At 42.1% G+C, this 26,857-nt stretch overlaps 1 protein-coding gene across 2 annotated transcripts in view; it reads left to right on the top strand.

Annotated features, from left to right (window-relative positions):
* NUP133 (nucleoporin 133) overlaps positions 1 to 26,857 on the top strand; it is a 57,482-nt gene that overhangs the window by 13,253 nt on the left and 17,372 nt on the right. The window contains exons 6-20 of one of the 2 annotated variants that reach the window (XM_027094144.1): positions 386 to 556; positions 2,172 to 2,327; positions 2,641 to 2,711; positions 6,175 to 6,322; positions 7,779 to 7,926; positions 8,782 to 8,939; positions 10,349 to 10,440; positions 14,679 to 14,842; positions 16,109 to 16,203; positions 18,799 to 19,023; positions 22,203 to 22,325; positions 22,899 to 22,998; positions 23,566 to 23,817; positions 24,459 to 24,592; positions 26,149 to 26,723. In XM_027094144.1, coding sequence (XP_026949945.1) covers positions 386 to 556; positions 2,172 to 2,327; positions 2,641 to 2,711; positions 6,175 to 6,322; positions 7,779 to 7,926; positions 8,782 to 8,939; positions 10,349 to 10,440; positions 14,679 to 14,842; positions 16,109 to 16,203; positions 18,799 to 19,023; positions 22,203 to 22,325; positions 22,899 to 22,998; positions 23,566 to 23,817; positions 24,459 to 24,592; positions 26,149 to 26,271 — 2,160 coding nt within the window. In that variant the 3' untranslated portion in view covers positions 26,272 to 26,723. Of the gene's footprint in view, positions 1 to 385; positions 557 to 2,171; positions 2,328 to 2,640; positions 2,712 to 6,174; positions 6,323 to 7,778; positions 7,927 to 8,781; positions 8,940 to 10,348; positions 10,441 to 14,678; positions 14,843 to 16,108; positions 16,204 to 18,798; positions 19,024 to 22,202; positions 22,326 to 22,898; positions 22,999 to 23,565; positions 23,818 to 24,458; positions 24,593 to 26,148; positions 26,724 to 26,857 lie in introns of those variants that run through there. The other variant, XM_027094142.1, reaches the window with a different exon arrangement.

Here is a 26,857-nt window from a genome sequence, read left to right as displayed (position 1 = left end):
TGTCAGGAAGATCTTCATAAAATGACGTAGAAACTCTTAGACAGTAGGAGGAATGGTTTGCTAATATATACTCTGCAGATTTACTGAAGAAATAAAATCTGATACTTGAGTTGTTGAACCTGCATGATGGTGAACCTATCACTTAAAAATCAGAATTAAAAAATACATGCAGTTAAAAAAATTGCAACAAAGTTATTCTGTGTAGAATTAATATTAAGTAAATGGATTCATAAGTAAGTGATTTTAATAAAATAGCACTGTTCTTTTTTATTCTTTTAGATTTGTTTTAAGGTACAGATGATTTCCTTCTGTATCAAAGTGATTTGTGTTAATTTTCTTTTCTTAGTCTTAACTGCTTAACTAATTTTGCTATGTTTGTTCACAGGGAGGAAGTTTTATTTTATCCTCATCGGGAGGCCAGCTGATTCGCCTGATACCCGAAAGTGTAGGAAAAATTCATCAGCATATCCTGCCTCAAGGGCAAGGTGTGCTTTCGGGAATTGGTCGGAAGGTTTCTTCTCTTTTGGGAATTTTATCTTCTAGCAGTGATCTCATAGTAAGTTGATAAAATAACTTTGTTTTACAAGCTTCTCTTAGTGAAATCAATAAGTTGGCAGTTCCCTATGAAGTTGTTATTGCCTCTGTATGAACTGTGGTGTACATGAGCTGAAAGCTTTGATCTTTCAGTGAAGCATTTTTATCATGATGGTCAAATGAGTTCATACCCTGTAACGTTAATATTCTTAAGTCACACAGATTATCTTATAAGTAAATTCTTTGAACTAAAACTATGATGCAAAATTATAAACGTGTTTAAGGATTAATTTTGCTTTCTAGACATAACCAAAAGTGTGTTCTCCACCCCCATGACTCCAGCTATCTGTGTGGATGACTCAAATCTATGTCTGCTGGGCTTCTGCCTCAGTCTCTGGAATAGTGAAGGGAGGCTGATGGGAACTAACGTGTGGGGGGCATCTGCTCTCTGCTAGGTGCTCCATGTTTGTTACCTCCTGTAATTATTAGATGACCTGTAACGTAGAGAGCTTCATTTCCAATTTGTAGATGAGGAACTGGCCTCAGTGAGGCTAAATTGCCCAAGGTTACAGAACCACTCAGCGGCAGGTTCATACCCACGTCTGTTTGAATTGAGAGCACACCTTTTTTTTTAAGCTATGCTGTTCCCTCTAATTTCAGGTTGCTATTATTATCTGCTTCCTTAACTGGTCTTTGAACCTAAAATGTAACATGTCTGGAAGCAAATTGCTGATATTCTCTTCTCTCCTGTTGACTTACAAAACTCATTTCTCTTTTGACCTATTTCTAATGGCACTGTCACTTTTTTCAGAGACCCAGGTATAAAACCCTGGTGCGTGTGTGTGTGTGTGTGTGTGTGTGTCTCTGTGTGTGTCTGTGTGTCTGTGTGTCTGTCTGTGTGTCTCTCTCTCTTTACCAGGTTCTATAGGTTTGGCTTCTTTCATGTCTCACTGCCATCCCCATCTTCCTGCTTCCATTGTAAGGCCCTAATATGCACTCTTGGTTAATTTCCCCTAATTCTTGGTGCCAGTCCGCTTTACTCACTGTTGGCCCCTCCGGTCCCATTAGTGACTAGAGTCATGGTGACAGGAGAAGTGGAGACAATTAGGGTTTTCACTCAACAGTCCTGTATACCCAACTTAAAAAACACATCTGTTCAGAAGCAAGAAAGACAAGGTTAACATACCCACGTGGAACTACACACAGCCCTACCAGATTCCTTCTCCTGTAACACAGCTCTTGTGCTCACAAGCCATTGAGACTATCTCCCTTGCTTATTAGGTTTACAAGCTCACATTTAAGACTGTGCTGTGTGTGAACCTTATTTTTGCTTCTTTCCTGGTTGTAATCCACATCCCAATTAAGCAGGACTGTGTCTTGTTCTCTGAAGATCCTGTGACTTTCCCACCTCCCGTCTCTGCTCTTCCTGGGCCTTCTGCCTTTATATTTGTGCCTGTGGAAACCCTCCTTACTCAAGGTCTGTTTCAGGATCACTCCTTCCTTCGAGTCTTAAATGAAGAATTCTGCTAGGATTACTAGCAAATAGTTATAAAATGTACTAATTTTGAATTTCAGAAAAATAGTTCATTAACATTAGAACGTAATAATCTATAAACTTTTTTCTCCTCTCCATATAGCTTTCAAGTGTCCTTTGGGATAGAGAGCGATCAAGCTTTTATAGCTTGACAAGTTCAAACATCGGTAAATGGGAATTAGATGATTCTTCAGAAAAACAAGCACATAGTTGGGATATAAATAGAGTCCTGAAGGAAAACATTATTGATGCTATCTGGGTAAGGAACAGTAACATTCATCTCTATAATTTTCATTTATGTGAGACTGCTAGTTCCTTTAGTTGTTGTATTTATTAGAACATATTTCAGTGTAATACACAAAGTTTTAGCCAGCAGATAAGCTGAAATGGAGTAGTCAATCTTTAGAAGTATTGGGAAGCACTGATTTACTTAACTTTTTAAATGCATACATTCATTCAATAAATGTTTGACTTACTGTGGATGAGGCACTTTAGTAGGTGCTGGGGATATAAAGGTGAAAAGAAACGATTCCTAAACTCAAGGAGCTTACGTTATTGATATTTTCATGTAGGGATCTGAAAGTAACTATGAAGCTATTAAAGAAGGGGTCAACATTCGGTATTTGGATTTGAAGCAAAACTGGTAAGCAATTAATTTGTCATGAAGAACATAGGAGTTGTTTGGAAAAACAAACTGATGTTTGTTATAAAATGATGAGCAGTCTTGCTATCTGTTTTTCGAATGCCTCTAATGCTAATCTTATACTATTATGTCTTAACTAAATCGTTTTGTGTTGTCTAGCGATGCTAATTCATTTGAGAAATATAGGCAGTTGTCAGCCTTCCACTCTGTGTTCCATTAGCTGTCTGCCCTCAGTAGGGATCCGTCTGTTCTGCTGTCACAGCCGGAGCCTCTAAGAGCTGCCTACCCCGCTGCTGGGGGTGCTCCATGCTGTCATTTTTCCCGACTCAGTGGAGATGCCAGGTGCTCTTCTCCAGCCCTTTTTCTGTTGCTGAAGGAGCTTTAGCCTGTGTTTGTCGCTGTATTGAATAAAGGAAGGATGGGGTGAGGTTTTGTCATGGTGGTACAAGTTAGAATTCAGTCATGGTTTATACTCAGAGTGAATTTCCTCTTAGAAATGGTGCTCTAAATGGTGCTTAAGATCCCAGGTTAGTCTGATAAAGCTACTTAATCCCATGTTATTGTTTAGCTTTAATACCAGAGGCCATATGGAACTTAAAAACCATTTGTAACATGGCTTCTGTGGCAGAGCTCATCATGAGTGCAAATACATGACTTGTAATTTTTCAAAACGCAACTTACCAGAAGTTAAGGAGTATTTTTATGTGTTCTAGAGTAATTTAGTTTAGTAGAACAAATTCTACTTGTTTCTTGGCTTGAAGTTGTGCTGTTTAATTTTTCTCTCTTGGGCTATTGGGACTATCAGGACCCTTTATAGTTTCTGAAAACCACATATGTAAACTATCAAAGAAGTAAAAATAATAGTATATATTTAATTTCCCAAAACAGTTGCATTAGATACAGTGTATCTTGTTTTCATTTAGCTTTACCAGACCTTCATAAATTTAGAACTGCTGCCAGGACACAGCCCACTGTGGATGTAGGATGCGGGGATGCAGACGTTTCCTCATGTGTAGTTTTCAGAACGGAGACACGGGTTGAGAACAGAGAAACCTGCTTAGGACTGGCTGTGCCGAGGCAGACCAGACCCTGGGCGCCTCCCCCGGTGCTGTCATGCTAACGCAGCTCGATTCTCGTGGGGCCTGTGAGATGCAGCTCTCACCCTCCTTCTGGGCCCCTCCCCACCATAGCTCCAAATGATGTGGTCATCGCTCTTTTGAATACTCTTGTTCTGGTGATCCGTTCACCGTGTCTGGGTGGGCCTCTTCTGTTTAAGGAGCGTGTGTGTCTCCCTGATGCTTATTGCTCCTCCTCGGTCGATTGCTCCTTTTGGCCAGAGCTGCAACCTCGGCTCCTGTTTGCAGTGAACAGCCTCACGAGTTCTTTTACCAGACGATTACTGACACAAAGCTCAGGTAGCTTCATTCTGGATTTTTTGAAATCATAAACGTATTGCCCTGTATATACTCGCATAAAAATTTGTCAATTAAAAAAAAAATTCTGTTTATTTATTGATTTCTTTTGGCTGCACCGGGTCTTGGCTGCAGCACACGGGACCTCCGTTGGGGCACGTGGATCCTCTCCTGCGGCACGTGTGCTTCTCTCTAGCTGTAGCGCACGGGTTTTCTCTTCTCTAGTTGTGGCGCACAGGCTCCAGAGTGTGTGGGCTCTGTAGTTTGTGGCATGCAGGCTCTCTAGCTGAGGTACGTGAGCTCAGTAGTTGTGGCGCGTGGGCTTAGCTGCCCCGCGGCATGTGCGATCTTAGTTCCCCAACCAGGGGTCGAACCTGCGTCCCCTGCATTGGAAGGTGGATTCTTTACCACTGGACCACCAGCTAAGTCCCTGTCAAATTTTTACTGATTTGCAGAATTGGTTATCTTCCTATCATCTTTACTACCTAAAATACCTTCATGTTTTTTTAATCAGGAAGATTTTTTTTTTTTTTATAAAGATGTCAAATGAAACTGGTCCAAGCACCACTCCCTGAGGAATCCTCTGTTAGCTGTGTCTCTGGGCCTCAGGGGGCACCCATTACCCCACAGCAGTCCAGTCTTTGGAGTGACTTCAGTGTCGAGCCTCATCTGGACGTGGCCGTCTCTCCCTCCCTACCTGGTGCGGAGGGCAAGAGACTGCATTCTCTGCGGCCTCAGTCGCTTCCTTCTTACGTGTCATCAGTAGCTCTTTAGGTCACTGCCAGTATGTTTGGATGTGGGCCAGTGTCCTTGAATTCTTCTCGGGAATTCAGGTAGAAGTGATAAAGGCTGGGGAGCTGGAGGAAGAGAACAGTGGAGAAGGGAAATGAGAGCCGCGTTAGGACTGCTTGGTTTGAAGTGCATGTTGTCCAGCCACTAGCTCGGTTTATTATTTTTAGTTGTCAGTAGAGGGTGTTTGCCACCCTGTTAATATTTCTGAGACTTGAACCGAGAGTTGCTAAAAATGCTACTAAATGTTTTAGAAGGGGTTGAGATTAGAGACCATTTAATTGGTTGGAGGCAACAACTTTGATAGACTTAAGAGGACCATATACACTTTAAGATGGAAAAAGGTTTGTTTTTCACATATATAGCAGCTTGAATATACAGCAGCAGTTCTATGATTGGTTATTAAATTTAAAAACAAAATGTTTTTCCTCTGTACAAAAGTAAGCTTTAAAGAACAGATCAGATCAGGGGTTGGCAACCTTTCCTGTGAAGGTTCCAAAACGTTTATATTTTCAGGCTTTGGGGACCATGTGGTCTTCACTGCAGCTCTTTTACTCTATCAGTGGTAGCATTAAAGCATCCGTAGACAACACATAACAAGTGGCGTGGCTGCATGGCAGGAAAGCTTCATTTACAAAACCTCAACCTGGGCTCAGTTTAGTCTGAGAGCTGCACTTTGCCAATCCCTGTAATTGATGATTTGTTGGTCTTTTTAAGTCAGATTTGTTGAGTTATATTTTACATATAGAAAATACCTTGCACCCTTTTTAATGTATAATTTGGTGAGTTTTGACAAACACGTAGTCATTTAACTAGAACCGCAATCAAGATACAGAACAGTTCTATCACTCCAAAATTTCCTTGGTACTCTTTTGTCAACCCCTCTCTCCACCTGCGGCTCCTGGCAACCATTGATGTATTTTCTGTCCTTATAGTATAAATGGAATCATAGGGTATAAAGCCTTTTGAGTCTGGCTTCTTTCACTTAGCATAATGCATTTGATATTCATTCAGTGGTTTCTTCCTTTTTACTGCTGAGTAGTAGTTCATTGTATAGATTTACCAGGATTTGTTTATCTATTCAGCAGTTGAAGGATGTTGGGTTGTTTCCAGTTTTAGGCAATCATGAGTAAAGCCACTATAAGGTCCCAGTCTCTAGGACTGGGCTTGCTAGGTCCTGCGGGAAATGTGTGTTTAACTCTTCAAGACATTGCCTGACTGTTTTCCCAAGAGACAATAGATCTTTCTTTCTCACTAATTAGCGATGGTCTCCTGATTTTGTCAGCGGCATGGCACCTGGCAGACAAGCCCTGTCTCGTCTATTACTCGCTGGTAACAGTAGAAGATAACGGCTACCAAATGTCAGATGCAGTGACTGTGGAAGTCACTCAGTATAACCCACCTTTTCAGGTAAGGTTTCCATCTGTAAGTTAACGTACAAAGTGACAGTAACATGCTGAGTTCTTTTCCTAACCATTGCAGGGTCAGATTCTTTGAGAAATTCATCTGCAGAGCTTGGACGTACATTTTATTTTATTTTTTTTAAATCTCTTTATTGCTTTATTGTTATTATTTTTGGCAGCTTGCGGGATTTTAGTTCCCCGATCAGAGATTGAACTTGGGCCCTTGGCAGAGAAAGTGCAGAGTCCTAACCACTGAACTGCCAAGGAGTTCCTGGAAATACATTTTAAGTAGCTAGTTTTTAGGCATTGCATTCTGTTTGCCATCTCATACTCAGTCCTTTGTTCAGCCTTAGCTAAAGAGAAGTGAGAGTGGGAGCCCCTCACAGCGAGGAGCGTGCCTCTCCTGCCGTAGCTCTGTGAAGGGGTCTTCATTTCAGTATCGCTGAGAAGGAAAACATTGATGATGAACTGCAGAGTGAAAAATAAGGAAGAAACCTGACATGAACTGGGCTTTGGTTTTGAGCCCTATATACTACAGAAAAATCCCATTTTTCCTCAAAGTAGGATTATATTTGTAGGTAACCACATTCTGTACTTGTCAAATTTCATGTGAACGATTAAAAGGCAAGCTCTCTAATTTTAAGCTTCCTAATAGCAATTGAACATTGTTGAATAAGTATGATGTTTTTGAGGAAAGGCCTTAACTGCTGTAAATTCATTTCATTTAATCTTGTATAGTATCTAATTCTGTTGAACTCTCACTCTTAATATGATTTGTGTAGCTGAGTGCCGTAAGGAAATCTTTTAGTTTGGTCTTTTATTTCAAACAGAAATAAACCTTATGTGTTCTGATTATACAAGAAAAATATGCTCAGTGTTAAAATTTTTCAGACAGTGGGAAAGGGTATAAAGAAGACAATTCGAGAATTAAAAAATTCCATGTTTATGTTATGTTTGTAAAATTCTTTTAATAAATGGAATATCCTTTTTAGCTTTCGCTAATTTTATGATTTAATTAGGTCTTATTTCTATTTTTAATTTCATATATGATCAAATTAACTCAGTTTTCTTGTGCTTGACATCTGGACAGTGAAGAAAAAGACAATATTTATCAGGGGTCGTTTATAAATAAATTTGTCAATTCTAAAATAAATAATGAACTAATCCTTTTATTTTCTTCCTCACATTTGTTACAGGCGGTTAGTTAAAATTTTATCACCATGGAAACGTTTTCAAACTTTGCTAATTATTTGCAACTCAGCAAATGGTCTCTCTAATTTGTTTATAAACTTATTGTCATGTTTTGTAAATCATCTGATGGATAGTGTTTCGGTTTTCACAAGGATAATCAACAAATTATTTTATCATTTTTATGAGCGTACAAAAGTGTGAATTACAAAATCATACAAACAAGTATTTTTGTTTCAATTCTGATTACATGTAATCTTAAATTTAATTTTCAGTCTGAAGACTTGATTATATGTCAGTTGATGGTCCCAAACTTTTCAAACCAGACTGCCTATCTGTATACTGAAAGTGCTGTCTACGTGTGCTCCACAGGAACTGGGAAGTTTTCTCTTCCTCGGGAGAAAATCGTCTTCAATACACAAGGTAGGGTAGTGGTTTTAGAAAACAGGATTAGGGAACTCGTTAGTCATTCTGAGCAGTTTTTGTTCTCTTTCCATAAACTTTGCTTCAAGCATGATGCCTGTGACATTCAATACCATGCCTACAGTAGCTGAAAAACTGGAAGGGTGGTAGAGTTCCCAAACTGATACATTTATGGGCAAAAAATAGTAACGTTTTTCCCAGAAGAGGCCAAGAAGAAAAGAACTGATGCTAACAGAAGTAATTGCTTGTTCCTGGTCAGTAAGAGTGACTTATTCTGAGCTGATGTTCTTTAAATGTTTGTCCAGACCCCTGGGTAAGAAGAATCCCAGGTGCTGGACTCATGCAAGGGGGCTGGAATTGGGGGGGAGGTGTGGGTGATGGGGGGAGCCAGCCAGGAGTGAAAAATACCAAGCAGACAGTCTCATTAGGGTCTTTATCTTAAGGGGCAAAGGGCAAAATCCATGTGAGGCAGCAGGATGGAACCTCAATTCTCTAGTCCCAGCACCAGAGACTTGACTGGGTGAGTGGGATGCTGTTAAGACTCCAAGAGAGCTTAAACCTTTTCCTTCCGCACTGGCTTACTCCGTAAGTCAAGGTAGGGTTGGCAAGCTGTACTCTGAGTCTTGCAGAAGGGATGATTTTCTCGTTTGGTGCTCTGTACCCACTACTCTTGCAAGGCACAGTGAAGGACACAGCCTACCACTCCAGATAGCGGGGAACCTTGACTTTTGACGCGGGATTACAGAGTAGGAGTAACACGGCAAAGGATATCACCAGGATTTTCTGCTGCGAGGTGGATTTAGGAAAGTACTTTTTGGTTATGTCTATCTGATTGTGTATTTTTCTTTCTCTTAGGAGATAGTATTTTAGGAGCTGGTTCCTGTGGGGGCGTTCCTATCCTTTTTTCTAGAAACAGTGGATTGGTGTCTATTACTTCAAGGGAAAATGTGTCCGTATTGGCAGAAGACCTTGAAGATTCCCTGGCATCTTCAGTTGCTGGACCAGGCAATGAGGTAACGTGGTTCCATAAGATTTTTTTTTTTTTTTAAAGTATAGTTGATTTAAAGTGTAGCTGATTTGCGAAGGATTTAACGATTTTTATCAGGGTGTTTCCCACAAATGTTTAAAAGTCAGACCCTTTTAAAAGAGTTGTGATGAAGACATTAGTTCTTTTATCTCTCTCATCTCTTTTGTCCTCTTATTCAGAAGCGACTACTTGTAAGTCCTTCAGCTGTTTTTTTTTGGTGTTTGCCTCCACATTTCTAAGTAATATGCGTGTATTGCTGTCTCTCATTCACTAATTCTCGTCGTCTGTAGATCTCCTGTTGGAGGATGAGGACTTGGGTAACCTACATTCCTCTCTGCGTTTATCACCCCAGTGTACATTTTTTCCATTATAAGGGCTATGTGAATGTTGTTTATAGTCCAGAGTGAAGCAGTGTGCTGATTACATTTCCTTTAGTGTACAACTTTGTGCGATTCTTGGAGTGGACTAATTTCATATTTGCTTACTTTTCTTTGATATATGGCTTAATCTTCCCACACCCTCCAGCAGCTGCGTAGGCGCCTTTCCGTAAAGCTTTGCCCAGGGTCACGTCTCTAGAGAAGCCCCTTGCCTGCTATCTGCCTGGAACTTCCCTATTTCTTGTCCTCAGGGCCTGTCCCCGCACTGCACGGGTTTGCCTGGCCTCCTCCCTGCTCTGTCACTTGCTGCTCCTCCCTTCTGGTTTCCATCTTTGTGTGTTGCAGTTGGAACCGCAGATGTGTGGTGGTTGTTTCTTTTTCTTCTGGGATGATTTTTGAGGGGAGAGTGGGGGAAAAAAACATCATTTTTTTTTCCTGTCATCTTGAATTCTGAAATACCCTGATCCGTAAAAAAGATTTTTATCATTCTTTTACAGGAGGCTAAAAATTAACACTGTTTGGGGTAATTTCCATTTGAATAGTATGTAAAATATATAGACTGTGTAATTCAAAATGAAAATGATTTGATACAGGTTCAACAGAAAGTAACTTTTTTTTTTTTTACGTTTTTTCTTTTGTAATCATGTGGTTTTCATAATACTGCTGTATGTTAAGATTGAAATCAACCATTATGCTTAGAAATACACTTTGTGATGAGTTGTATAAGGGTAAGCCTATAAGAAGGTTGTGTTGTGATGAAATCTGCAAATGATTTTACTCACAATATAATTCCTGAATTATATATACATTTTCTATAGGACTTTAGTTGATCATTTGGTGTGTTTTATCTTGTTTCAATAAATGTCTTAAGTATCAATATATAAACCGTTGGTATAGAGAGTACGGCAAACAGCTGTGTGTCTGTACTGTTGCTCTCATAGGTGGGTCCAGTGTTTAGTCCAATAACTAAGAATATTCTTATACCTTCACCTCTAAATTATAGTTTGTTATTTTACAGAGTGTGGTTTTTGACACCTCTACCAAGAATGAAACTATTGCCCGGGAAGATAAAACCAAATTGCTAAAAGCTGCTTTTCTGCAATACTGCAGGTATGACAAGTCTTTAAAATTACTGCCCTTTTGATGTTTGAGGACACATGTTACTGACATATGCTGCTTATTTGTTGACTAGTGGGAACGAGTTGGAGGAGTGAAGCCATCCAGGAGAAGATGTTTTTCTGAGCTTTAGCACTTTAACAAACTCTTGTTCTGAACTTGGTAGCCGCGGGAGGGTTCCAGCTAGGCTGGGAGAGACCTGGTGTAACACAGCCTCTCCACTCGATGGAAACAATGTCCCACTAGAAATGGTGGTCATGAAGGCAGCTTGCAGGCATGCTTTATGTATAATGTGAAGGCAGTGAAGTTGCATACAAAGGGTTATCATCGCTGTTGTAAAGGAATTAGTCTTGGCCTGTTGGTTGAGTTCTGCTGTGTAGAAATCACCACAGAACTCAGTGGCTTATTTAATACAGCTTCTGGCCCTGCGTCTGGCTGTTTGGGGCTGTGCTGGGGTGGCAGTTTTCCTGGTCCTGCCTGGGCTCGCGCATGGTCTGTGGTCAGCAGCCAGCTGTCTGGTTACACTTGCTCCCATCTGGGGACCCTGGCTGGTCAGCTCTGTCTGCCTCATGTGGCATCTCTTCCTCTAGCAGGCTACCCTGGCCTGCTCACAAACCTCAGGGCTCTGGAAGTGGAAGAGAGGAAGCCTCGCTGGACAAGTGCTCTTCGGGTTTCTGCTTGGTCACATTTGCTAATATCCCGTTGGCCCCAGCGAGTCCCGGGGTGAGGCCCCGTGGAAGGCTGCTCGCAGGAGGGTGTGCGCGGGGTGGAAGAAACAACTGCACTCGCTCTGTCGCACTTGCTGACCCTATACAGTCATTTCAGTTTGTCCTGCACACACATTCTGCACGTTCTGTATCTGGTACCTTCCATTTATATTGGAATGAATACTCGGGAAAATTGTGATCCAGCCCTTGCTCTGTCCCGATTAACTGTGTGAGACTTTGGACAGATTGCTTAATGTCTCTGGAATTGGGGTTTAGCAGATTTTTGTTTTGAAGAAATAGTCAGACTTTACCGCCTCCATTTTTGCCGCTCTCAGCTCACGGTCCCGTAATTCCACTCCTAGTGGCGTCTGGTGCGTGGAGGCTCCCTCTCACAGAAGGGACACACTTGAGACTTTGCAGTGCATTCACAGTTTGAAAATTCTGTGCCATCGTACTGATGGTCTACTGAGCTTAATTTCCTGTCCAGAAGAGGGCACCAGTGTTTTGTTTCTGTTTTTAAATAGTATTCTTTTAGTCTTGTTCTGTTGCATGGTGTTCAGTCTGACTGCCAAGATTTGGATTAATACTCTGATTTTATCTTGTATAAATTTATTCTTTAATTAACAGTTCTGTCAGACTTGTGGCATCTCAACATTTAAATGGTAATGGAGTCACTGTACTAGTTTCCTGTGCCTGCTGTAGTGAATTGCCACAAACTGGGTGGCTTAAAACAATAGAAATTTATTCTGTCACAGTTCTAGAGGCCAGACGTCCAAGAGAACGGTGGCAGCAGGGCCGTGTACCCTCTGAAGGCTCTGGGGAAGGGTCTTCGCTAGCCTCTCCCTTAGCTCCTGGTGATTGCGGGCAGTTGTTGGCTTTCCTTGGCCACATATGCATCCCTCCAGCTGTCTGTATTGGCATATGGCCTTCTTCCCTGTGCATCTGTCTTCACGTGTCCTGATGATGACACCAGTCATTGGGTTTAGGGCCCACCCTAATCCAGTATGACCTCAGCATGAACTTAGCTGATCGTATCTTCGAAAACCTTATGTCCAAATAAGATCACGTGCTGAGGTTCTGGGTGGACTTGGATTTGGGGGAACACTATTCCACCCAGTATAGTCATTTCTAAATGTTTTACTGGGGAAGATGATTAAGTACGAAAAGGGGTCCCTGACCTCAAGTGCTCAGAACGTAGTAACCTTAGGACCGGTGTTATTGGGCTTCTGACACAACTGTGTTATCCTGTTTAGCATAAAGTACCATGAGGTTAACAAGAAGTCATTTCTGGGGTGGTGTCAGCCAATGGTCTAAAAAAATTAGCCTCTTCACAAATGGGATCATGGAACCTTTAAAGCAGCATTTCTCAGCCTTCTCACTACTGACATTTGAGGCCAGATGGTCTTTGTTGTGGGGCCGTCCTGTGCACTGTAGGGCGTTTAGCAGCATCTCTGGCCTCTTCCCGTTTGATGCCAGTAGCATCCTTCCCCCCAAACCGTGACAACCAGAATTATTTTCAGGGGGTCAAAGCTGGTGGATAGAACTCTAAACTATTATCCATTCAGTTTTTTGCTAAGGTAATATTACTATTTTTATTAGCATGGTTTCTTTGAAATTAATTTTTATATTATTTTGATTTTACTTAATATAAATATAAAATCTTTCGTTCGTGAGAGTTTTAAGAAACTTAGTCTTTTGATTAAAATAGTTCATTATTGAGTGATCATTGCTATGGTCCACTTTGTATTCCCACGACCTCTAGCATAACTAGGTTTCCGGCTTCAACCTTGCCTTTAACACTTCGCGGCAGTTTTTCTGTGTTTCTCTGGTCAGCTCTGTCTCCTCTTCTGCAGAGACCATTTCAACCCTTTCCTCGCCTCGCTACCTTCCCATTTCTCTGCCCCTTTCCCGCCCAAGCAGCTGACTCAGGCTCCTGTTGCACAGAGATAGTAGAAGCCATCAGAGGACAACTCCCTGTACTTAGCGCCCACAAACTTACCTGCATCCCGGCTCCTCTTCCCTTTCCCTCCCTGGGGAGTAGGAAGAGGTGTTCTTCTTCCTAAGGCCAGTCTCTCTGTTCTGAGTGCCATTGTGTCCTGTTTCCCTGGAGACTGTACTCTCTCAGTTACTCCCCTTCTACATCTTCAACCTTGTGCTGGCCTCTTCACATCAGCTGTTGATCATATTTAATCTGCCATTTTTAAAAAGGACCAGTCTTTGATTTGTTGTCCCCCTTTGAGCTAGCACCTCTTCTGTTTGTTCCTGTTTACGGCTAAACTGCCTGAGACGTCGCCTCCAGTTGTTATCGTCTTCCATATTTTTCTCTTTCTACTCCCTGTGCCATCTTTCCTCCTTCCTTGGCTTCATTTGCTGAAGAAGCACAGCCCTACCTTGCTCTGGGCCATTACATACAAATGAAGAATGTTCAGAAGCAGTTGTGTGTTCCACAGGAACCTAGTTGTAACACATGTGAAACTGTGCTTGTCTTCTCCAGAGCTTATTCTTTCTTTCCTAGCCCCTGTTCCAGTGGCAGGTCCTAGCAGCCACAGTCAGTTGTTCAGTCATCCTTACGCATCAGACCCAGCCGATGGCCAGAATTTCCCTCCTGTGTCTCTTTCTCAAACCTGTCTGCCTGTCTCCTTCGCTGCTGCAGCTGCTGCTGATGGAAACTCCCGTCCTCTCTTGCCTGGATAGATTTCTGCAGTAACTTCCTCACTGGATTTTTCTCCCTCCTGTCTGATCCCTCATCTCCATAGCGTAGTTAGAATGATCTTTTAAAAATAGAACAGATCGCGACATTTCCTTCTAAGCTCGAACTCTGTCACGTGCTTTACGAGACCTTCTGTGCTCTGTCCTTTGTTTCTAAGAGGTCTGCCTTGGACCCTTCTTCCCTCTCTCCTCACTGGGTGATCTTCTCTCCCCCAGGGCTTCCGTTCTCTGCTGGGATGCAGGCGTACTTCTTAGAGGTGTGCCTTGTGCTCTCTCTGCTGCTGTGTGCCCCTCCCACACTCACCCCCACCCCCCTGCACCTCTTCCTCCAGGAAGTGTTCCCTGCCCGTCGGGGGTTTTGGTTTTCCCTCTGTGTGCTATGTGGCCTCTGTTCTTTCCCTGTCTAGTGTGTGTGTGTAACTGCTTCTTTAATTATCTGACTCCTCATGCCACTGTATACTTCGTGAAGTCTTAGGACTGTGTTCTGATGTTTCGTTTATTGTTCTGTCTCCAGAGCCTGCATATTATCAGTGTTCAACACATATTTGTTGAATTAATGAATGCATAATTGTCCCCCTTTTAAATAAATGTTATTAGAAGTAATAAACTTTGGGCTAACATATGGGACTTTTAATTTCACAATTAACTTCATGATGAGTTTAATACTTCTACTTTTTTTAAAAATTTTTATTGGGGTATAATTGCTTTACAATGGTGTGTTAGTTTCTGCTTTGTAACAAAGTGAATCAGCTATACATATACATATATCCCCATATCTCCTAATACTTTTACTTTTGTTTTCTGATTTTATTTCAGAAAAGATTTAGGTCATGCTCAAATGATAGTTGATGAGCTGTTTTCCTCTCACTCTGATTCGGATTCCAATTGTGAACTAGACAGAGCTGTTACCCAAATCAGCGTGGACCTGGTGGACGACTACCCTGCTTCTGATCCACGGTGGGCTGAGTCTGTCCCCGAGGGTAAGAGCATCCTAATTTTAATGTTACGGAGAAGAACATTCTGGTTCTTTTGTTCAAGCGTTTCTTAGTGCATATTTTTTATTTTCTGAAACAATTTAATATTAATTCAGTATTTTATAAAAGTTGTAAGTTTCCTTATAGTAGATTTTTTTTTTTTTTTTTGCGGTACGCGGGCCTCTCACTGTTATGGCCTCACCTGTTGTGGAGCACAGGCTCCGGACGCGCAGGCTCAGCGGCCATGGCTCACGGGCCCAGCTGCTCCGCGGCATATGGGATCTTCCCGGACAGGGGCACGAACCCATGTCCCCTGCATCAGCAGGTGGACTCTCAACCACTGCGCCACCAGGGAAGCCCATAGTAGATTTTTAAAAGGGCTCAGAACAGGGAGCTCCTGGATGGTCTTAGTGGTTAGGATTCGGAACTTTCACTGCCATGGCCCGGGTTTAGTCCCTGGTCGGGGAACAGAGATCCCGCAAGCTGTGCGTCATGGCCAAAATAAGAAAAAAAGAAAAAAACACCTCATCTATTTTACATACATACAGGCATACATACATAAAGGGCTCAGAACAGGTCTACATAGTAGAATAGAAACGGAGGAAACATTGGAGCAAATCCTACATGTTCTGTCTGAACAGATTAATCAGCCCTACTTAGCGTTCTCAGCATTTTATTTCTAAAAGGAAATTGGTGGCATAGGTAGGCATTTGACACTTGCCCCAAATTAAATGATAATTTTAGCATAACTACTGAATTTGGCTAATGGAAATTATGTGCTTCTCTAAGAGCAGCAGTGGTCAGATCTCAGCCTGTAGAAGTGGGCATGTGTCCTCCTGTTCGGCCTGGGTGACTGTCCGTCTTACCCTCCACGCAGCATCGGGGCACTCAGGGGTCCCCAAGGACCATGTAACTGTCACAAACATCCTTTCAATCCCTAATTTCCTGCCTAGCAAGTAATTCTCATTAGAGTCTTAGGAAGAAAACATCAGTGCTCACCTTCTTTCTTTGACTGTTTTGAGCTGTCAAGCTTAGAATGATACAAGTGATTAAACTAATAATAACATATTTGTGTTTTGAATAAATACGGTATGAATTGTATCAAACCCCCAAAAGTTTCATCTAAATTTTTAACCTCTTGGATAATGTAATTAATAATTGCATTGAAAGGTTAGTACTTTCCTTTTGTATAGATTTTTCTTAACTTTTAATAGCAGTACTTTCTGTCAAGCCAGTGTATTATGTTTTTGTCTTGTTATTGTGTTTCACCAGAAGCACCTGGGTTCAGCAATACATCTTTGATTATTCTCCACCAACTCGAAGACAAGATGAAAGCCCATTCTTTCCTTATGGACTTCATTCACCAAGTAGGCATCCCAGTCGCTGTGAACAGGGATGGCCAGACACCTGGCTTTACTGTGCCCTTTGTGGCTCTCTCCAGGACAGTGGGAGACCCTTTCTCACTAATTCTGAGGTGTTTCATTGGGTGGGACATGACTAGTGTTGCCCATTTTCTTTGCTGACTTAAGTAAATAATTCCAGGGCTGTGTGGAGGCCTGTTACTACAAGAAGCAAAGCTGCATTGAAAATAGGATAAAAAGAAGAAAAATAGTGTATTTCAGCAGAAATGTTATTTCAGCTTTTCTTGTTACATCCTATGATACCCTGCTTTTCATTCGGATTTCCTGTGTGCTTTTATATAAAACTTAGGTTTTCCCGAGTTGATTTTGTATTACTAGAAAGGCAGTGAAGAATCTGAAGGTGGTGACAGGTTTTTCTATGTGGATGTTTAATTTCGAGGTGCCATTAGCATCAAATACTCATATAAAGTATTCTTTTTTTTTAAGGGGTAAGGGAATTCCCATTTATATTGAGCCTAATAATAGAAAATGTTTTTGCTGCTAGCCAGAGTTGTTACACAAAATCACCCATCCTTACCTTGTTGATCAGTTGTGGCTCCCAGGCATAATCCAAAAGAATTAATTTAAATCTATTTTTGCACACTTTTCCCCAGAATCAGTATGCCTCCCCGTTAAAGAGACTGAAGTCAGTGCCACCTCATAGAACCTTCTGTGGTGATGGGACTGCCCTGTGGCTGTGCCGCCCAGCGTGGCAGCCTCAGTCCTGTGTGGCTGCTGAACACTTGAAATTGCTGCTGCAGCTGAGGAACTGAAGTTTTCTAAATTTAAATTTAATTGACTTAAAGTCACCACTTTGCTGGATAGTGGCTATCTTATTGGACAGTGTGGTTCTAGAGGATTCCAGAAATACCTTGGTTGTTTCTAATACCTCACTCTGCTTCAGTTTTTTTTTTTTTTTTTTTGCGGTACGCGGACCTCTCACTGTTGTGGCCTCTCCCGTTGCGGAGCGCAGGCTCCGGAAGCGCAGGCTCAGCAGCCATAGCTCACGGGCCCAGCCGCTCCGCGGCATGTGGGATCTTCCCGGACCAGGGCACGAACCCGCGTCCCCTGCATCGGCAGGCGGACTCTCAACCACTGCGCCACCAGGGAAGCCCTCTGCTTCAGTTTTAATGCACAGTCTGGCTCCAGTCTGCTCTTACTGTCTGGGCAAGAGAACTTTATTTGTTCATTGAGTCTTTTCTTAGTGTTTTAGGTGGGCTGCAGATCAATGGGGAAAAAACATGTTTTCTTCTGATGTAATTGTCAGGTGTTATCAGTTAACTCTTAATACATAACAAATACCCCCGGATGTGGTGGGTTAAAACAACTGTGGGTTAGCAGGGGTGGTTATTTGCTGATTTCCCCTGGGCCCTCTCCTTGAACTGCATTTGGGGTGGGCTGAGCTGGCAGGTCCCCAGGCATCTCTTGTCAGACTGGCAGTCGGTGACACCGTCCGCTGGGGCCTCTTGGTTCTCCCCCCACTTAGTCTTATCCTCCTCTAGGCTGGACTGGCCTCCTGTGGTCTCCAGGTGGTGCTTCAAGGGGATGAACTTAGAAGCTGTAGGCTTCAGACGTCACATATTATCACTTCCACCAAAGCGACGTTGGTCAAAGCAAGTCACAAGGCCAGGCCAGATAAAAGGGATTGGGAACTTGATTGTGCCTCTTGATGGGAGGAGTGGCAAGGTCACTTTGCAGAAGGGTGTGCAGAAGGCTGGGGTGGGAGGAGTCCGTGGCCCTCACATGCCACACTGCGGGGATGCTAAGTTATCGGCGGGGGGCGAAGGGGGGGAGCCATGGGGCTGGAGCCGTTGTGGTATCTCCTGGTACAGCATCCCTGGGCCTCAGACCCTCATGGAGTCACACAGCTGTTGGCAGTAGCATCCGTTGCAAGGGAATGTCTAGCCAGATCTAAAAATCCCAGTCTGCCTATGCCTTTATATTTCCTTTAATATTTAGAGCTCATTTCATTGAAAGATTTACATTAATAATCAGGAAAAATGTACAACTGGATACTTGTATCTAAGAAAATAATTCTGAATATAAAACTCTCCTCCTCAAGCCAGAAATGGGCATCAAGCAAATCAGAGGCAGCTGATGCAAAGGGTCAGAGACACCCTCCCCCCCAACCCTCCCCATGGCTTTAGGGTTCTGGAAGGTGGAGGCTGCTGAGTTTCTAGTTCTGAAGGTCTGGAGTCTAGGGGAGTTGATCAATGTAGCTAGAAAAGAACAATTTTATGATTTTGATAACCATAAACAATCATTTGAGGAATAAGGTAGGTAGAGACAACAGTAGTTGACCCTAATCTTAGAACAGGAATGTCTGTACTTTCTTACAGGTGTAAATGGCCCTGGCTGAAGAGAGAGAGAGAGAGAGAGAGAGAGAGAGAGAGAGAGAGAGAGTGTTAGGAACAGCCCCAAAGACCAATAGACGGAGGTCTTTCTGGGGGAGGATGGGGCCAGCATCTCTGTACCCAGTGAGCTGCTGGTGGAAATGTGACTGCGTTCTCCTGTATGTTACTGTGAATGCTTTCTAAGAATATGTGTTCGTCTTGCCTCAAGGTCGGCTTGTTTGGACGTCTCGGCACTTTTCCAGTGAGAGGGCTGCCGATGGCCACACGGCTGCTGCTCTGTGAACACGCTGAGAAGCTGGCCGCCGCCATCGTCCTCAAGAACCACCACTCGAGGCTTTCTGACCTTGTCAACACAGCGATACTGATGGCCTTAAACAAGAGGGACTGCGACATCCCGTGCAACCTGACTCCCGCAGACGTCTTCTTCAGAGAGGTGAGACGAGACCCGTCCTCCCCTTAGTGCGGCTCTGGAGCGCTGTGCCATTTACAGAACGGGCCCCCAGTGAGGAAAGGATTGAGAACAAAAGATGTCATTGAAGTTTTAAATTGGACTCCATGTTTTCTGGGTAAATTATCCCTCAGAAGTATCACTCATCTATCGCTTTCCCTGTAAGTTAGGGCTTGTAAAGATGACTACAAAGTCTTCCCTATCACGTCTGGATGTTTTCCTTGTGTTTCTCCACACCACGTCTTGACTCTGCCCCAGAGGGCATCTCCATGGTGGGCTCCCCTGTCCCCCGGCTTCTGTTGTTTTGATGAAGGTGCAGCACCATCAGGTCAGAGCTTGGAGCTGTCGTCCCCAGCTTCCTTCCTTGCTGCTTCCACCTGTTTGCTGTGCCTGCTGTCACACCAGGCTCCTCTCAGGCCGCCCTCTCCGCCCCTCCAGCGACTGCTCTGTCCCAGTTCCCTTTCAGGCCTGGACCTAATTGTGGCTCCCCATCTTGCTAGCCCGGGGCTGCACCATCCCGCCTTGGTCCCCTGACTCCTGCTCACATCTTTGTAAACAGTCCCTTCACTAAACTCTCCTCAGCTGCCTGCTGGGATCCTGCTCTACACCTCACTTTTAAAGTCAGATTTATTTTCAGAGGAAAAGAAAAACCTGCTGTAAACTTGGGAGGGAGAAAAGATGAAGGTGCTGGCCAGCTGGTGGCAGCTGGGCACTGGTCAGAGCACACAGCTCTGGTACCTGAGTGACACCTCACAACCTCATGAAAGGCAGGGCTGACTTTCCCATCTCCCTTTACAGGTGTTGACGCCAAGACCCAGGGGCCGGTTGACTCAGCTGAGACCACAGATCCTGGCTCTGAGCCACCATTCAGCAGGCTGTTTTGGGTGTGCTAGTCAGTTGCTTCAGGAGTAGTCCTTCACTAGGGCTGTTCCTTCTCCCTTTGTGGCGTTATCTGAGTCTAGAAACTGCTAGCTCTTCCCCCAGCTCTGTGGAATTTGGAATTGTTTTTTGCATTTGGGAAGTTTTTCTGTTTGGTGCCTCTAATTTTATCTCCTTCCTCGTGCAGTCCGGCTGTCATCTAGCATCTAACAGCCTGTGCCAAGGGTCTCTTCTACTCTGAATATTTGATGTACTGCAACCAAAAATAAGACACTGAACTATGTTCAGTTCTGTTGACTCCTTAAATGTGTTTAGTTTGAAGGCCTCATTTTTATACGTTTGGGCTTTTTCTAGGGAATGTAAGGCAAAGCACTTTTCTGTTTTATTTTGTTTTTTAATCAAGTATACCTGAAATCTGAATGAAAAAAAAGAAAGACAGTTCACCTCAAATTTCATGATCTAACCAAACTGTTGTCATTTTTGTGTCCTTTTTTGTCTTTATTCATACATAATTTTACAAGATAAAATTTTTGTTTTTCTTATTTAATTATTAATGACAAATTGAGTTGAGCAAGAACCTGGTTGCTTTTTCTGCTTTTGGATCAAAGTGCAAAGCATACTAGTTAATTATGTATAAGTACATTTTTCCAATTAACTGGAAAAGAAATAGGGTCTGGAAATTATCAGTTGGATGAATACATAATTCATGAGTAGCACTGTAGGAATGTGATAGGAAAAAAAAAACTAAAAATGTGATTGGTTCCTCAAAAGAATGCTCCATATGGAAGATAGTAATGTTTAAGACTGTTTACATCACCATTTATCTTAATTTCTCTTTACATTTACTGGTCTTAAGTTTCCTTTGGGTGAAGTTCTAAAGGTCCTCCCACATGGCATAACCATAATAAAAAGAGAGAGCTGAAGAGGTATGCATGTGTTTAGTGAAAAAATATGTATCAATTTTTTTTTTTCTTTTTACCTGTCCATCCACTTGGGAGTGGTAAATTACATTACAAACAAGTATGCATTTTAAGAGAAGAGCTGGATAACCCAAGTCAGGCTCTGATTGGTGGGCTGTGTAGGGGAGATGTGATCTCATAGCCCTGGATAGAAGGTAAAATAATACAGACTCTGCTTGAGGGTTGACCCTCCACCTGTAGCCAGTCTGGAAGGAGCCCCCGCACCGCCTGGGTCTCTATAAAGCGAGTTAACTGCTTCAGAACAGGCCCTCAACAGTGTTGGTACAGCTTATGAGCAATGTTTGAAACCACTGAACATGTAACTCACGTGGTAAGGCTGTCTAGCAAGTGTCTTGGGATTTTATTTGCTTTTATGTTATTTCGTGCCTTTTGTATCACATGCTTTCATTATCTTTTTCACATTAACAGTGTAAAACATTCTTACAAATTCAACGTGCCAGAGGTTTCTTGCTAGGGCTGTTAGGATGCCTTTGACTGACATCAGAAATACTAAAAGAAGAAGAGTGATTTTGTTTGGGCTCCATTGTGCATGTGTTTATGAATCGTTCCTTCAACTAGTTTGTAAGTTCCTTGAGGGCAGCAAATCTAATTTCCATTTCTTCTTATCTCTGAGCGCCCAATGCTATGCAAACTCTAAATGCCAAGTAAATATCCACTTGATAAATAAAGGGGGAAAAGCTTAACTGGGGGCTGAAACTGGAAACAAGTGTTTCAGTGCTTAACATTTTTGCACAGTTACCTTCATGTGTTAATTAATGACAAAAAATAGAACAGTTACAAGTTATGTATTTAGTTAGTTTCTATGTAGCTACTGCTGTTCTACAAACATTTCTATTATGTCTAAAGAAAAGAAATTCTTCAAAGAAAGAAATTAGCAAGTTCATTGGTTGGATAACTATTTTAATCCATTAGTTCATTCGTTTAATTCATTACTTTGGGGTCTCGCATTGTTATGTGACATCATTTGTAGCCTAGTACTACTTAAAGGTGGCATTGAGCCCTCATAGCTATAATAAACAAATATTTCAGTTACTTGATATTTAAATACAAAACCTACCGGCTACCAATCCAGAATTTGCTTATTTATCAGACTCAGTTATTTGGGCTCTCCACCTTTTAAAAGTTAGGAGATTCTAACTTTTCTTGGCTTTTAAATTTGTTTTCATCACTGACTGTCCCTTTGACTACTGAGCAGAGGGTGTGACTTAGTGAGGAAAGCCTGCTGAGTCGATTCCAGGCAGCTGTAAGCGTGGCCCATCGGCATGGTCTCTGTTCCTAGTAGGTACCGTCTCTGTCCTTCCTCAGGTGTCCCAGGTAGATAGCGTCTGGGAGTGCTTACTGGAGCACGAGGAGCAAGTCTTGAAGGACACGGCCTTGGAGCCAGTTGAATGGGCGGAGGTGGCGATCAGTGTGAACAGTATTCTCAAGGTACGCACACATGCTGAAGATACCAGCAACTCAAAGCCCAGGCTGTGGATGGGGGAGGAAGTGGTCTCCATGTTCCTACTTTGCATCACCAGTGATCCATAATGGTTTAGCCATTTGTTCATTCCAAAAAGTTAGGAAAACCTCAGTCATTTTATCAGTCAGTTAATACACATCTGAGTGTTTGCCTTGTGCATGTTAAAAGTTTCTATTTGGTAGAATAAACCTTTTATTTGGAGAAGACATGTATATCATTGCAAAGGTATTAATGTTACTGTAACTGTATGCTTTTTAATTACACAAAAGCACACTACTTATATTATTGATTAAAATGTTTCATTTAATTTAGCTCATGGACTTTATAGTAATGGTCTTCCTAGTTCGGTTACCATAGTTCTCTAAAACTGAAGTTAAACTCTAGAGTAAAACAAATTTCAAATGCAGAAAGAATCAAAAAGTAGTCCAACAGGTCTCTGCCGAGTAATTTTTTGTAATAATAGACTTGATGTTTCAGATTATCTTAGAGATCCTGGGATCCCTTGCTTCCTGCATGTGATAACACATTTCATATTCCAGGACATGCTGCAGGCTGCTAGTCATTATCGACAAAATAGAAACTCCTTGTATAGAAGAGAAGAGCCAGTAGAAAAAGAACCTGAGTATATTCCGTGGACAGGTGAGATTGCAAGCACTGAGCCCAAATACACTGATTCATTAGCAGTTGATCAAAACATATTTCTAATGGTCTGTTATTTTCAGAAGCCATGTTGTTCTCCTAGTGCAAGTTTGTGAGTGAAATGAAAAATAACATAAGTGCCATCCCCAAGATGAGTAGTTCTTACGAAAATCACTTTGTTGCCTTGGAATAATTTGTAGATCTCTTTGTAACTCATTTTTTTAAACTGGTACTCAGGCATCTACTAGGTTTTAGTACGTGTAGTTATTCATAGCAGCAGGCCCTGGATGTACTGACTGTAATTTTTGTTGTTTTAATACAAGGAAATAAGTGGAGTAGCATTAAAGGAATTTAGAAGGAAGAAGAATCATGTTTACCTGGCTCTGCTGAGGCCATCCTCATAGAGAAGATGGGTTTGAGCAGGACATAGAAAAGTATCAGCTGACCTCCTATTGGATTTCTTTTTCCATCCATCAAGGCTGACGGGATATAATTTTTAGGCAGTTGGTCTTTCCCGTAGCCATTATAGAATCCTTACTTGTCATATTATTTTGTGTGATTTTACAGCAACGAGTGGTCCTGCCGGCATCCGAACAGCAATAGTGCGCCAGCATGGGATTGTCCTGAAAGTGGTTTATCCTCAGGCGGATAGCAACCTCCGAAACATTCTGACAGAGCAGCTGGTAGCACTGATTGATTGCTTCCTGGATGGTTATGTTTCTCAGCTCAAGTCTGTGGACAGATCCAGTGATCAAGAAAGATACAACAATCTGGAAATGGAATACCTGCAGAAAAGATCAGACCTCTTATCTCCGCTTCGTAAGTGCCTGATATTTAGTGAGGGCTGTGGGTCTTGAGTCTGCAGAACAGATGTAGGAGCCAAATCATTCACGCAATGTGTTATGCAGTGTAATGTCGTTAACCCAGCTGTAGCTCAGAGCTTAAAGCAGAGCTTTCCTGTGTACAGCTTTCTGTGTTCGTTTATTCAGCCTCGTTGTCATTACTTACCAGGTAACAAGTGTCCTAGATGGTGTTAAAGATGATTTAAAAATAAATAAATTAACAGCATGTGGAGACTGCTTACCATCTCAGACCTTCACAGGAACAGCTAGACTGCAGGGTAGAGCAGACAAGGGTCGTTCCACGGTGTGGAGAGGTGGTACGGCTCTTCAGAGGAGAACACGAGACGGTCACAGCCAGGATTCAGAGAAGAAGCTTGTCTTGCTACATGAAGGAAGGGGATAGCATCTTAGGTGGGCAGTGATGAAGCAAGGGACTGAATTTACATCTTTAATGAGTTTATATGGATTATGAAACTAAATGCCAGTAACTGGAAAGGTTTCTATTAATTAACTTTAGTATATAATATGAATAAAGGTAAAATTTCAAGGAATATTTTTCTTATTACATATTAAGTTTTCGCTAACAGGATTTTTTTCCATCTGTTCTCATTTCCATAGTCACACTAGGCCAGTATCCATGGGCTGCTTCATTAGCAGAAAAATACTGTGACTTTGATATCTTAGTACAAATGTGTGAGCAGACTGACAACCAGGCCAGACTGCAGCGCTACATGACACAGTTTGCTGACCAGGTAACGAACCCTGGGGGTGTAGGCTGTGGACCCTGTGAGAAGACTTTACCATTTCAAATCTTACTTGGGGTTTTTGGAAGATGATACAGTCTTTTTGCAGATTACCAGATACTAATTTGTACATTATGTTTCGTTGTAAATAGGTAGACAATTCTTTATATATAAATATTACTGACGGATTCTTTGACCTCTGAAAAATATGTTAAGACTTTTATTTCTATTCTTATATTTTCAGTTATAATTAAAAGTACTTAGGGATACGGATATTGCTAGAGTTCTAAAGTTTGAGTAGAAGATCTTGGGAGCATGGGATGCTACTTTTAGAGAGCTCAGATTTCTGTACACCTAAGATTCTTGTTTTCCTTCTTTGACATGCTTCCTGTTGTTGTTTTTTTACGCTTACTATTTTTTTTTAAAGTTCGCATTGTGACACTATTCAGGTACATTTAAGTTGTTCCTTAAAGCCAGTCTATTCAGTCAGTTGATCTTTATGTAAAAACTGATTTTTTTTCTTACTATAAAGGTAACATTGTATAAAGTTCAGGAAACCACTATAAACAAAAAAGATTAAAAAATCGTTCATAATTCTACCACCCAGAGAGAACCCTTTTTAACATTTGGTTTTATTCTTCTAGTCTTTTTACTCTACCAAACATGTTTCATTAACTGCTTATTTCACTTAATACATAACAGACATTTGTCCATATCATTAAATATTACACAACCACATTTTTAATGTTGTTATGGTATTTCATGGACTGGATGTAACTTATTTGATCAGTACCTGATTGCTGGACATGGCTTATCTCGTATTTCACAGTAGTGCTGAAGTAAGTACTTTGTGCCCATCATAATTTTTATTCCTTTTAAGGATTCTTATTCTCCGTTGATATTTTCCATCCTTTTGTGCTTTGTTCCTTTTATTTTCTTTAATATGTTTACTAGTTATTTTAAGTCCTTTTGTGCTGATTCCAAAATGATCATTCTTAGGTCTGCTTCTGCTGCCTGCATATTCATATTTTTCTGCTTCTTATGTCTTACAATTCAAAAAATATACATTTATTTATTTTTATTTTGGCTGTGCCAGGTCTTAGTTGAGGCACATGGGATCTTCGTTGCGGTATGCAGGATCTTTTTTTTTTTTTTAGTTGCGGCATGCGGACTCTTAGTTGTGGCATGCATGTGGGGTCTGGTTCCCCGACCAGGGATTGAACCTGGGCCCCCTGCATTGGGAGCATGGAGTCTTACCCACTGGACCACCAGGGAAGTCCCTTGCAATTTTTTAAATTGTATTTTGGACATTGTGTATAAAAGAACCGTAAAGACGGAAATCAATGCTGTTCTTTCCCCTGGGAGACAGGAAAGATGAGAGGCAGATCACTCAATACATCAAGAATAGAGGTGGGTCAGGGCTTGACTGCAACTTCCGTTAAATTCATTCATTTCTGGTTTCAGATGTCTTATGGGGCTGGTGTGTTCCTTGCAGAATTCCCCCTTTAGTGGAAATATCTCTTAAGTACTGTGAGACTGCAGGACACTTTTGTCTTCCTTTCCAGCCCAGCCTCTCACACCACCCCAGAATCCAGCAAACGTCCTGTGGGGAAACTGGATGTGCCTCTCTAGATTCTGATTTATTGTGCCAGCCCACATGGACACGTGACACCCAGTTCTGCCCCTGAGAATCTTTCATTCTGGAAGGATAGCGTCTCAGTACCGTCCAGTGGAACTTTCTGTGGTAATGGAGATCTTGCCCATATGTGCTGTCCCAAATGGAGTTTCTGACCACAGATGGCCTTCAAGTACTTGAAATGTGACTGGTGTCTCTGAGGGACTGAATTTTACATTTTAGATGAAGTTTAAGCAGCTACATGTGACCGGTGACTGCCATATTATTGGACAGTGCACATCTGTGTGACCCTGAGCAAGATCCCCTTTCTGGATCTGAATGGCCTCATTTGTTAAATGAGGTGATTTGAGGACCCTACAATGCAGGAAATGAGTGTTTAAAACTGGATTTCTATTCTGGAGTCTAAGACCTTTGGGAGAAATTTAATACTTTATTATCAGAAATGTGTGTTGTTTTTTTTCTTTTGGCACTACGCGGGCCTCTCCGGTTGCGGAGCACAGGCTCTGGACGCACAGGCTCAGCGGCCATGGCTCACGGGCCCAGCCGCTCTGCGGCATTTGGGATCTTCCCGGACCGGGGCACGAACACACGTCCCCTGCATTGGCAGGCGGACTCTCAACCACTGCGCCACCAGGGAA

This window comes from Aethalodelphis obliquidens, unplaced genomic scaffold, assembly GCF_003676395.1.
Source record: "Aethalodelphis obliquidens isolate GAN/ISIS:26980383/991018 unplaced genomic scaffold, ASM367639v1 scaffold87, whole genome shotgun sequence".
NCBI classification, from domain to species: domain Eukaryota; kingdom Metazoa; phylum Chordata; class Mammalia; order Artiodactyla; family Delphinidae; genus Aethalodelphis; species Aethalodelphis obliquidens.
Note: the sequence above shows the minus strand (reverse complement) of the source record. Positions and strands in the feature narration are given on the sequence as shown.